General features: G+C 39.2%; 1 protein-coding gene across 5 annotated transcripts in view; it reads left to right on the forward strand.

Annotated features, from left to right (window-relative positions):
• Positions 1-12,834, forward strand: part of C9H12orf40 (chromosome 9 C12orf40 homolog) — a 140,500-nt gene that overhangs the window by 63,581 nt on the left and 64,085 nt on the right. For 4 of the 5 annotated variants that reach the window (XR_004176040.1, XR_004176041.1, XM_021922184.2 and 1 more), the window contains exon 11: positions 4,793-4,856. The exons of the other annotated variant lie outside the window; for it this stretch is intronic. Coding sequence is in view for 2 of the 4 variants with exons in the window: in XM_021922184.2 (XP_021777876.2) it covers positions 4,793-4,856 (64 nt within the window). In the remaining 2 variants the exon portion in view is untranslated. The remainder of the gene's footprint in view (positions 1-4,792; positions 4,857-12,834) is intronic. 5 annotated transcript variants of the gene reach the window in all.

Below are 12,834 nucleotides of genomic sequence, written 5' to 3' on the forward strand. Positions count from 1 at the left end.
CAAAAGAGATTGAAATTTAGAGAGATTAGATAACTTGTTTGAGGTCACACTCTCAAGCTAAGATTCAACTATCTGTCTTATCTGATTTGATATTTTCAGCTATACTGTTTTCCCTTTTTTCTTCAATAAATATTTATTGAGTACATATCATGAATTCATATACACTTATTGAATGTTTCCTGTGTGCTAGACACTGGGGATAAAATGGTGCTTTGTTCTCAAGATTATATTCGGTTTGCACTAGACTCTGCAAGGTACAGAGATGAAAGGACATGGAACCCGTCTTTAAGAAGTCTTCATCTAATGGCTAGTCAGAAAGAGACAAAAATATAATACATTTAGATCAACTGCTTGAAGTTTGTTTTGGGTTATTAGTAAAAGACACTTCTAAGTTTCATGTGTAAACAGGAGGAAGATGTGATGGAGGAGGTAACTTTTGAGCACAGTATCAATAAGTTGTTTACCAAATGGTCAAATTGTGAAGAAGGAGCAACATAGATAAACTAAGATGTCAGAGTACAGCCTGTTTTAGAAATTTCAAGTACCTTGTTTCATTCTAGTTATTGTTATAGCTACTATTTATAATACTAATGATAAGAGGCGCAGGAGTGGCCTAGGTAATTCTGGACAATACAAAGAGGCAGGTCATAAATGGCCTTGTATGATATATAACAGTTTAATTCTTGATTGTTGGTTTTTATTTTTATTTATTTATTTATTTATTTTTGAGACGGAGTTTTGCTCTTTTTGCCCAGGCTGGAGTGCAATGGCACGATCTCAGCTCACCGCAACCTCTGCCTCCTGGGTTCAAGCGATTCTCCTGCCTCAGCCTCCTGAGTAGCTGGGATTACAGGCATGTGCCACCATGCCTGGCTAATTTTGTATTTTTGGTAGAGACGGGGTTTCTCCATGTTGGTCAGGCAGGTCTTAAACTCCCGACCTCAGGTGATCCACCCGCCTCGGCCTCCCAAAGTGCTGGGATTATAGGCGTGAGCCACCGCGCCCGGCCAATTCTTGATTGTTAAACAGAGATCCACTAAACAAATTTTAGCAGAGGAATATGATGATGTCAGAGTAATAAAAAAGTTGACTCTAGCAACAATGAGGAGGGATTTGATAAGTGGAACAACTCAAGTTAGGGGAAGAAATAATGAGAGCTTGAAGTTTTATAATAGCAGTAAGGATGAAAGTGAGAGAAGAGAAGATTAGCTCTAGAATTGATAGTACTTGGTGATTGGTGATTAGTTAAGGAAGAAGGAAGAAATTGAGGAAGACCTAGATTTATTTATGATTTGAGTAAATGGGTAGTTGATGGGATTGTGCTACTGAACGAGATTGAAACCATAGGAGGAGGTGGCAGGAAAGGTTAACTCCATCAAAATTCATGTACCCTTTTTTGTAGAATGTACCCTTTTTAATAGAATAGAGCTACCACTGTGAAATGGCTTCCCAGCCAAGGAACATGTTTCCTAACCATCCGTCCATGTACATGTGGCCATATGGCTAGATCTCACTAATGAAATATTAGGAAAAGTGATGTGCATCATTTTAGGTCAAGGCTTATAAGAAAAGGGAATTATTTTTCCATGCTGTCTTTCTTTTGATGGCTAGATGGTAGTGAGGCCCCAAGGGATAATGGAGCCACAAGATGGAAAGGACTGGGTCTCTGAATCACTACATGGAGGCAAATTGCCTGCTTACCAGAAACACTCACTTTAGATTATTACACAAGAGAGAAATGATTGTGTTTAGCATTATACATTTTGTAATATACTTTTTAAAAACAATACCTAATATCACTCTGATTCAGAGGAGGAGCAGATTTCTGAGAGAGAGAAGTTTGACCCACTGAGCTCAAGTGAGGATCTTCTGAAAAACCTGTGATCTATGTGGAGATGTATAGTAGACAATTATATATACAGGGCTTGAGGTCAGAAGAGATTTTTTAGACTTTAATGAATAGGAGATAATTGACTACATCCAAGTGTATGATTCTCGAGAGAAAGTGTATAGAATAAGAACAAAAATTGTCAAATTCCTGAGAAGGTACATTTCAGGTTGGAGGGTATGAAGTAGAAGAGGAACCAGAAAAGGAGGCTGGGAATGAGCTACTAGAGAGGTTTGAGGAGTACTAGTGTCATGGGAAAGAAAAAGGAGGAGAATGTGGTCAGTAGTGTTGGAAGCTGTCCTGTTATTCCTTTAAATAATTCATATTTTCCCAAATATGAATAATATAGATTTATCCTCCCAAAATATGAATTATCAGCAAAATATAATACTTCAAAAACAAATTCTATTTGACTACACCTATGTCTAGAAAGCTGGCAGCTTGAATGTAGCTAGAACTAGTCAGAAAAGAAAAAAGTCCATTGGTGTAGCCCAAGGGGAATCAGGTGCTATGAAGAGTTCTTTGGGTAGAGCAGGTGTGGGGACTTTTACATTGTGATGCCTGGCCATGGCCAAAGGTGCAGTGGAACCCTGACTAAAATTAGGTTCTACCAGAGGGGCCAAGGCAGGAGTCACCAATGGGATGGAATGAAGGGGTAGGAGTAGAAAGAGGGCTGGGTTGCACCTGCCCATGGGTTAGGTAAAATTAAAACAGGTAGCTTCTGCTAAGGAAGAATTGATGAAGAGACATACAGGCTAAAACAAGCAAACAGAACAAGCCTCTTGAATGGGGACGTGTGTTGTTCTCAAGAACCTTTAGTGGGAGTGGAAGAGAATAGGAAAGAACAAAGTGTTGGAGGAGTATAATTATTTAATTTTAAAAGTTTAGTAGAGGAATAAAGTTTAAATACAATTGTTAACATGGGAAGGTAATCACTAGAGAAGTGGCGCCGTGGTAGAACAAAATTCAAGAGTGATGATGTCACACTAGGAAACCTGATCAAGATGGGAAGAAATGAAATAGCAATTCTATATACAGTGTAAGGAATGAAACCCACTTAGCAATTAACATATTGAATATGAATAAATATATTGAACATGAATTCTTCTCAATATTCAAAGAATATCAAATTATGGAGAAAAAATCAATATAGTTTACAAGCAGCGTATCTAGAATATAATAAAGGTTGAAAGCAAACAGATAGCGATATACATACATTAAGAAAACATATATACTATTGGAGCAAAGACCATATAAATGCAATAAAAAGCCCATTCAGAAAAGAGAAAAATAGGAGATGCAGATTTTCTGATCCACAACAACTATAAAATCCTGCTGGGTATGCATTGTGAAGGCTTGCCATCCTGGAGGATGGAGGACGTTCGTGAATAACTTAGTGTCTTGTCCTTTGGGAAGATCTTTGCTGTCCTTCTCAAACAGATCTGAAGTAGGTATTGGAGTGCAGACCTGCCTTGGGGTCTCCATAGCTTTCTTGAAAGTTTTGTGCTCTTGTTGCAAGGGGGTTGAATGTGTCATGAGTTGAAGAGAAAAGGTTTTTAAATGATAAGATAGAGGGGTTAGGGAAGGGGCTCTGCTTCATGTAGTTATTCAGGCCCTAAACTGCTGGCTTCCAGTTTATTGTCACCAGAGAGCAGAGGGGAAAAGGAAGTGGAGGATTGTGGGGAAGATTTTTATGGACCAGGACCGGCAGTAGTATACATTACTTCTGCTTATGACCAGAACTTAAGTAACATGTCTAAACTAATTCCAAGGGAGGTTGGGAAATACAGTCTAGCTGTATGTCCAAGAAAAAGGGAGTCAGGTTTGGGAAGCAGCTAGACAGTTTCTCCTTTATTCTATATATGTAAAATTCTATATCCTACTAATAGAGAATATATAGAAAAAAATTTTTATAAGCCCATGGTACATTTGCAAACATAATTCATATAGTAAGCCATAAAGAAAATCTAAGAAATTTATCTAAGGAGAGATTCATAGGTACATTCTCTAATCAAAATTTGATAAAATTGAAATCAACTAAAAAGATACTTAACTTCCCTTAACATCCTGGAAATAAAGAAACACTCAGGGTTTCTTTGCTTTGTTTGAGAAAGGAAATGAAAATAAATTACAAATACATAGAAAGTGATGGAAACCAAAACCAAAGGTGTGTTCTATAGAAATTTATACCTCTAAGAGCTTTTATTATTTTAAAAACCTGAAAACAAATGACTGATGATCTAACTTAGGAAATTAAATAAAGAATAACAAATTTCCAAATTGCCTTAATATGTTTGTCTTTGTTCAGCTGCATTTACTATGATTATCTGAAGCTTTTCCTTTTTCTCAGTAATTCATTTCTTGGCAAGTGTCTCTTCTGTTGCTTGTCGTTTTAAAACCAATTTAAATTTCATTTTATTTTTCACCACAGGCTAATTTTTCTTTGTGATTTAAAAATAAATCATGTTGGCCGGGCGCGGTGGCTCAAGCCTGTAATCCCAGCACTGTGGGAGGCCGAAGCGGGTGGATCACGAGGTCAGGAGATCGAGACCATCATGGCTAACATGGTGAAACCCTGTCTCTACTAAAAAAAAAAAATAAAACATTAGCCGGGCGTGGTGGCGGGCGCCTGTAGTCCCAGCTACTCGGGGGGATGTGGCAGGAGAATGGCGTGAATCCAGGAGGCGGAGCTTGCAGTGAGCCGAGATGGTGCCACTGCACTCCAGCCTGGGGACAGAGAGAGACTCCATCTCAAAAAAAAAAGAAAAAAAGAAAAAAAAAAGTTGAACTGAAGTAATGTAAAAGAAAAGTACTATAAAATGAATTGGTGGTATAAATAGGGTAGATATAAGTGAATATTATTATGTATACTTAGGAATTGTTAACATTTTGGTTTTCTCCTAGATTCTGATGGAAGGAGGAGGAATATGCTCTTTAAAAAGCAGGCCAACATCTACTGAGAAAATCTGTCAGTATAACTGTATAAGTTAATTTTACTCTATTTTAAAAACTAACAATTAAATAGAAATCAGTTAAATTTGAAGTGATTTTTTGGATGTTTGCCAACAAATATATATCATGGATATTTTAGTACTGCTAATGCAATTGACTCTTTAAAATTACTTTTATATTTTATTAAATATACATAATGAGTACATTAATGTATACGTACAGTTTAGCAAATAAGAATAAAACAGATAACCCTCATACTCACTAGGTAGCTTAAGAAATAATACATAATACTTCTGAAGATTTCTTCTTTTGTATTTCATATCCTGCCCTCTAGAGGTAACTATTTCCTTGAATTTGTTTTTTGTTATAACACAGACTTTTTAATTGCTTTATTTTGAACTTTCTAGATATTGATCCAACTCTATATATTTTTCTGCAACTTGCTTTTTTTTTCCACTCAGTATTATATTTTGTGGTTCACCTGCTTTGATACTTGTAGGTCTAGTACATTTATTATTTTTCCTGCTATACAGCATTCTATTGTATGAATATATCACAATTTATGTATCTTCTAACAATGGATATTTAGGTTGTTTTGAATATTTTGCTTACGTTGTTTCGAATATTTTCCGACGAAGAACAATGCTACTTGGACTATTATTGACATTTTTCCTTGCACACATGTATAAAAAGTTTCTCTAGGATATATTTCTAGGAGTAGAATTGCTAGTTCATATGGTATGCACTTCTTTGCATCTTCAAGGTAATGCAAAATTATTTTCCTAAATGGTTATGCCAGTTGTACCCCTCTTAGCAATGCGTAAGAGTCTTAGTTGTTACATGTTTTCACCAACAATATCTCAGTCTTTTATCATTACTGGTAATCTGATAGCTCATTGTAGTTCTAATTTATATTTCTCTGACTACTAATTAGGTTAACTGGCCATCGATGTTTCATTTGTGAAATGTCATTTGCTCATGTTCCTTTTCTGAAGTTTGGTTTTCTTTATGGGATGTGTCTTTTATATGTCTATATCTCCTATATATATTTTATGTGTCCTGGATACTGACTGCTTGTAGGCTTGTGTGTAGCAAATACTTCATATTTGAGTAATGTTTTAATTCTATACTGTCTTTTTACAGACAGAAGTTTCATGTTGATCTGGTACTCTTTTAGGTATTCTGTGATAGCATAGTCCTTCATGTTATCTAATCTGATGGAATACCTTGAAACTTTTTATAATTTAATTTTTTGAATATGTAAAATACTAGTCTGGTTTCTGTCCTTATCGTCCCTGCCCTATTTCCTTCTGTAACATGAGTATTTTTTTTTTTTTTTTTTTTTTTTTTTTGCTGCTTTCTGGTTTCTCATTCCAGTCCATTTAAAAAAAAAAAAATCCCAAAAATATATAAACACATACATAACCATGAGTCTTAGTTTCCTGCCTTTCTCATTCTAAATGTAATATAGAATATTTTATAAAAGAATTAAGTGAATTCATTTATTTAATAAAATATCCTATAGATTCCTCTATGTTAGTGCTAGGTATTTCTTCATCCTTTACGTATGACCATTTAGTAGTCCATTACATGCATGAACTGTAGTTTTTTCAGTCAATGCCCTATTGATGGACATTTGGGCTATTTCCAGTATATTTTTCTTACAAATACTGTTTAAGTAAACAACTTTGTGCAATGTTTCTTATTTGTGAAAGTACATTTTCAGGGTAATTTCTGGGAGGGACATTGTTGAGTTGAAGGAGAAATATGCTGGTATTTGATAGATATTGCTGAATTTCAATTTTGATATATGTATATTTCCAAGTTCCTTGTGTCACCATTTGGCAATTCCATTAGCAGTGTATATTTTATTCCACAGCCTCACCAACAGGGATTGTGGTCAAATTTAGGAATTTTGCTGAGTCTTGCAGGGGGATGGATAGATAGAAGTTTTCGTTTGCACTTTGCTATGTGTGAAGTTGAGCATCTTTAAAAAATGTTCATTGGCTATTTGCGATTCTTTTTCTGTGAATTCTCCATTCACATCTTTTGCCCCCTTGGGTTTTGGCATTTTTTTCCTTGATATTTAAGAGATCTTTAAGAGATATTAAGAGATCTTTAAATATTAACAAGATGTAGATGAGGGGTGAAACAAGATGGCGGAATAGAAGACACCACCCACAAGCACACCAATTTAACAACTCTCTACACACAAAAAACACCTTCTTAAGAACCGCATAAGAGCACTCATAGTACCTGGTTTTAACTTCGCATCACTGAAAGAGGCACTGAACAAGTAGGAAAAATAGTCTTGAGTCACTGACGCCACCCTTCCCCCATTCTCTGGGAGTGGGACACAGTGTGGAGAGTGATTCTTTGTACTGGGGAGAGGGACAGTCAGTGTAGCAATTTTGAGGCATTGAACTCAGTGCTGTGTTGTAACAGAAAGCAAAACTGGACCAAACTCAGCTGATGTCTACCCATGGAGAGAGTATTTAAACTATCCCTAGCCAGAGGGGAATTGCTGATGCTTGTGGTCAATACTTGAGTTTGCATAAGCCCTCCTATTATGGGCTAAAGTGCTCTGGTGCTCTAAGTAAATTTGAAAGGCAGTCTAGGCCACAAGGACTACAACTCCTAGGTGAGTCCTAGTGCTGAACTAGGGCCAGAGACTGTGGACTGGGGATGGCATGTGTTCTATTGAATCACCAGTTGGGGCAGCTAAGGGAGTATGGCAGTCACCCCTCCCTTAACCCAGACCACTCAGCTTGCAGCTCCAAAACAGACCCCTTCCTTCTGCTTGAGGAGAGGAGAGGGAAGAGTGGGGAGGACTTTGTCTTACATCCTGCATACCAGATTAGCCACAGTAAGATAGGGCACAGGTCAGAGTCATGATGTCCCCTTTCCAGGCCCTAGCTCCAAGATGACATTTCTGGACACTCTTTGGGCAAGAAGGACACCTATATCCTTGAACGGAAGGACCCAATCCTGGCAGGATTCATCACCTGCTAACTGAGGAGCCCTGGGGCCCTGAATAACCATCAGTGATATCCAGGGACTGCATTGAGGGCCTTGGGTGAGACTCTGAGACTTGGTGGCATCAGGTGAGTCTCAGTACATTTCCAGCTGTGATGGCTATAGGACAAGACTCTTCACTTGAGAAAAGCACAGAGAAAAGTAAAGGGGACTTTGTCTTGCATCTTAGGTACCAGCACAGCCATGGGGGTAGAATACCAAGTAGGCTCTTGGGGTCCCCAATTCTAGGACTTGGCTCTTGGATTCCAGGACGTGGCTCTTGGATGGCATTTCTGGACCTGCCCTGGACCAGAGGGGGAGTCCACTGTGCTGAGGGGTGACTCCCAGCTAGGCATCATTCACCACAAGCTGACTGAAGAACCCTTGGGTCATAAGGGAACATCACTGGTACTCTGGCAGTACTCCCTGTAGGCCTGGGTTGTGATGGCCATGGGTTGAGGTTCGTCTGCCTTTGGAAAGGGAAGACTGGGAAGGACTGTGTCTTGTGGTTTGAATGTAAGCTCAGCCCCAGTAAAATAGAATACCAGGTAGGCTGCTAAGGTTTTTGACTGTAGTTCCTGGCTCCCAGTTCTGAAACAGCACTTCTGGATCCACCTGGGGCCTGGGGGAACTTGACATCCTGAAGGGAAGGACACAGACCTGGCCAGCTTTGCCACCCATGGATTGTAGAGCCCTAGGGCCTTGAGAAAGCATAGACAGTAGCCGGGTAGTGGTTACAGTGGACCTTGGTTGAGACCCAGTGCTGTGCTGGTTTAACATCTGACCAAGCACAATCCTGATGGTCGTGGCGATGGGGGTGCTTATGTCACTCCACCCTGAGCTTCAGATGGCTCAGAACAGAGAGGGAGACTATTCATTTGGAAGAAAGTAAGGGCAGTGACAAGAGTCTCTGCTTGGTAATGCAGAAAATTTTCCCAGATATTGTCTAAGACAATCAAGGCAGTATGTCTACAAGTCTGCAAGAACCACAGCGTTACTGGGTTTGGGGTGCCCCTAAAGCAGATACAGCTTAGATCTTAACACCCAAGTCCTTTTTGAATTCCTGGAAAGCATTCCCAAGATGGATGAGAACAAGCCCAGACTGTGAAGACTGCAATAAATAGCTAACTCTTCAATGCCCAGGTACAAATGAACATCTACAAGTAGCAAGATCATCCAGGAAAACAACTTCACCAGATGAACTAAATAATGCACCAAAGACCAACCCTGGAGAAATGAACATATATGACCTTTCAGACAGAGTATTAAAAATAGCTGTTTTGAGGAAAGTGAAATTCAAGATAACAAAGAGAAGGAATTCAGAAGTATATCAGACAAATTTAACAAAGAGATTGAAATAATTAAAAAGAATCAAGCATAAATTGTGGATCTGAAAAATGCAATTGACATATTGAAGAATGCATTAGAATCTTAATAGTAGAATTGATCAAGCAGCACAAAGAATTAGTGAGCTTGAAGGCAGACAGTTTGAAAATACAGTCAGAGGAGACGAAAGAAAAAAGAATAAAAAAGAATGAAGTATGCCTGCAGGATCTAGAAAATAGCTTCAAAAGGGCAAATCTAAAAGTAGTTATTGGCCTTTTACCTCCTAAACCTAGAGAAACATATCAATATCCAAGTATAAGAAGGTTGTAGAACACCTAGCAGATTTAACCCAAAGAAGACTACCTCAAGGCATTTAGTAAACTCCTAAAGATCAAGGATAAAGAAAGGATTCTAAAAGTGGCAAGAGAAAAGAAACAAATAACATACAATGGAGCTATAATACGTCTGGGAGCAGACTTTGCAGTGGAAACCTTACAAGCCAGGAGAGAGTGGCATGACATATTTAAAGTGCTGAAGGAAAAAACCTTTTACCCTAAAATAGTATATCCAGCAAAAATATCCCTCAAACATGAAGTAGAAATAAAGACTTCCTAGACAAAGAAAAGCTGAGGGATTATCAATACCAGACCTGTTCTGCAAGAAAATGCTAAAAGGAATACTTCAATCTGAAAGAAAAGAAAGTTAATGAGCAAGAAGAAATCATCTGAAGGTAAAAAACTCACTGATAATAATAAGTACACAGAAAAACAGAATATTATAACACTGTAAATGTGGTGTGCAAACTACTCATATCTGAAGTAGAAACGCTAAATGATGAACTAATCAAAAATAGTAACTACATCAACTTTTCAAACCATAGAGTATATAATAAGATATATATAGAAACAACAGAAAGTTAAAAAGCAAGAGAATGAAGTTAAGGGGTAGAGTTTTTACTAGTTTTCTTTTTGCTCATTTTTTATGCAAACAATTAAGTTGTTATCAGCTTAAAATCATGGGTTCTAAGATTGTATTTGCAAGCGTTATGATAAAATCATACAACAGATACACAAAAAATAAAAAGTGAGAAAATAAATTATATCACCAGAGAAAATCACCTTTACTAAAAGGAAGACAAGAAGGAAGGAAAGACGAGATGACCACAAAATAGCCAAAAAACAGATAACAAAATAGCAGCAGTAAGTCCTTACTTATCAATAATGACTTTGACTGTCAATGGATTAAACTCTCCAATCAAAAGATATAGAGTGGCTGAATAGATAAAAAATAAAACCCAATGATCTGTTGCCTATAAGAAACACATTTTACCTATAAAGACACACAGAGACAGAAAATAAAGGGATAGAAAAAGATATTCCAAGCCAATAGAAACCAAAAAAGAACAAGAGTAGCTAAATGTATATTAGACAAAATAAATTTCAAGACAAAAATTATAAGAGACCAAAGAAGGTCATTATATAAACTCTGATGCGACTTAATGAAACTTAATCCCTAATGCAACAGTGTTAAGAGGTGAGACCATTAAAGAGGTAGTTAGGCGAGGGGGGGCGGAGCAAGATGGCCGAATAGGAGCAGCTCCAGTCTCCAACTCCCAGCGCCAGTGACACAGAAGACCGGTGATTTCGGCATTTTCAACTGAGGTACTGGGTTCATCTCACTGGGGAGTGCCGGACGATCGGTGCTGGTCAGCTGCTGCAGCCCGACCAGCGAGAGCTGAAGCAGGGCGAGGCATTGCCTCACCTGGGAAGCGCAAGGGGGAGGGGAATCCCTTTTCTTAGCCAGGGGAACGAGACACACAACACCTGGAGAATCGGGTAACTCCCACCCCAATACTGCCCTTTAAGCAAACAGGCACACCAGGAGATCATATCCCACACCTGGCCGGGAGGGTCCCACACCCATGGAGCCTCCCTCATTGCTAGCACAGCAGTCTGTGATCTACCGGCAAGGCAGCAGCAAGGCTGGGGGAGGGGCGCCCGCCATTGCTGAGGCTTAAGTAGGTAAACAAAGCTGCTGGGAAGCTCCAACTGGGTGGAGCTCACAGCAGCTCAAGGAAACCTGCCTGTCTCTGTAGACTCCACCTCTGGGGGCAGGGCACAGTAAACAATAACAAAGCAGCAGACACCTCTGCAGACGCAAATGACTCTGTCTGACAGCTTTGAAGAGAGCAGTGGATCTCCCAACACGGAGGTTGAGATCTGAGAAGGGACAGACTCCCTGCTCAAGCGGGTCCCTGACCCCTGAGTAGCCTAACTGGGAGACATCCCCCACTAGGGGCAGTCTGACACCCCACACCTCACAGGGTGGAGTACACCCCTGAGAGGAAGCTTCCAAAGCAAGAATCAGACAGGTACACTCGCTGTTCAGAAATATTCTATCTTCTGCAGCCTCTGTTGCTGATACCCAGGCAAACAGGGTCTGGAGTGGACCTCAAGCAATCTCCAACAGACCTACAGCTGAGGGTCCTGACTGTTAGAAGGAAAACTATCAAACAGGACACCTGCAAAACCCCATCGGTGCATCACCATCATCAAAGACCAGAGGCGAATCGGAAAACCACAAAGATGAGGGAAAAAAGCAGGGCAGAAACAAAATTCAAAAATAAAGGCGCATCTTCCCGACAAAGGGCTAATACATCGCCAACGGATCAAAGCTGAAGACGGAGAATGACTTTGTGAGATGAGAAGAAGGCTTCAGTCCATCAAATTTCCTCAAACTAAAGAAGTGAATTCACGACCGCAAGCATAAAACTAAAAATCTTGAAAAAAGTGGAAGAATTGATGGCTAAGTAATTAATGCAGAGAAAGGTCATAAGCGAAAATGAAAGAAGATGAAACCATGACACGAGAAATACGTGACAAATGCACAAGGTTCAGTAACCGACTTGATCAACGGAAGAAAAGAGTATCAGCAATTGAGGATCAGATGAATGAAATGACGAGAAGAGAAATGAAAAGAACAAAAGAAGAAAAGAAATGAACAAAGCCACCACAAGAGGTATGGGATTAGCGAATAAATCTACGTCTGATTAGGGGTGCCTGAAATTGAGAAAAATGGGCCAGTTGGAAAGCACTCTTCAGGATATCATCGGAGAACTTCCCCAACCTAGTAGGGCGAGGCCAACATTCCAGTCAGGAAATACAGAGAAGCATGCAAAGATACTCCTCGAGAAGAGCAACTCAAGACACATAATTGCCAGATTCACCAAAGTTGGAAATGAAGGAAAAATCTTAGGGCAGCCAGAGAAAGGTCAGGTTACCCACAAAGGGAAGCCCATCAGACTAACAGCAGATCTCGGCAGAAACTCTACAAGCCAGAGAAGAGAGTGGGGGCCAGTATTCCAACATTCTTAAAAGAAAGAATTTTAAACCCAGAATTTCATGTCCAGCCAAACTAGGTTTCACATAAGAATTGAAGGAGAAATAAAATCCTTTACAGATAAGCAAATGCTTAGAGATTTTGTCACCACTAAGGCTGCCTTACAAAGGAGACCCTGAAGGAAGCACTAAACATGGGGAAAGGAACAACGGTACCAGCCATCTCAAAAGCATGCCAAAATGTAAAGACCATCGAGGCTAGGGAGCATTGCATCAACTAGCGAGCAAAATAACCAGTTAATATCATAATAGGGA

Source organism: Papio anubis, chromosome 9 (assembly GCF_008728515.1).
Source record: "Papio anubis isolate 15944 chromosome 9, Panubis1.0, whole genome shotgun sequence".
In the NCBI taxonomy this organism is placed as follows: domain Eukaryota; kingdom Metazoa; phylum Chordata; class Mammalia; order Primates; family Cercopithecidae; genus Papio; species Papio anubis.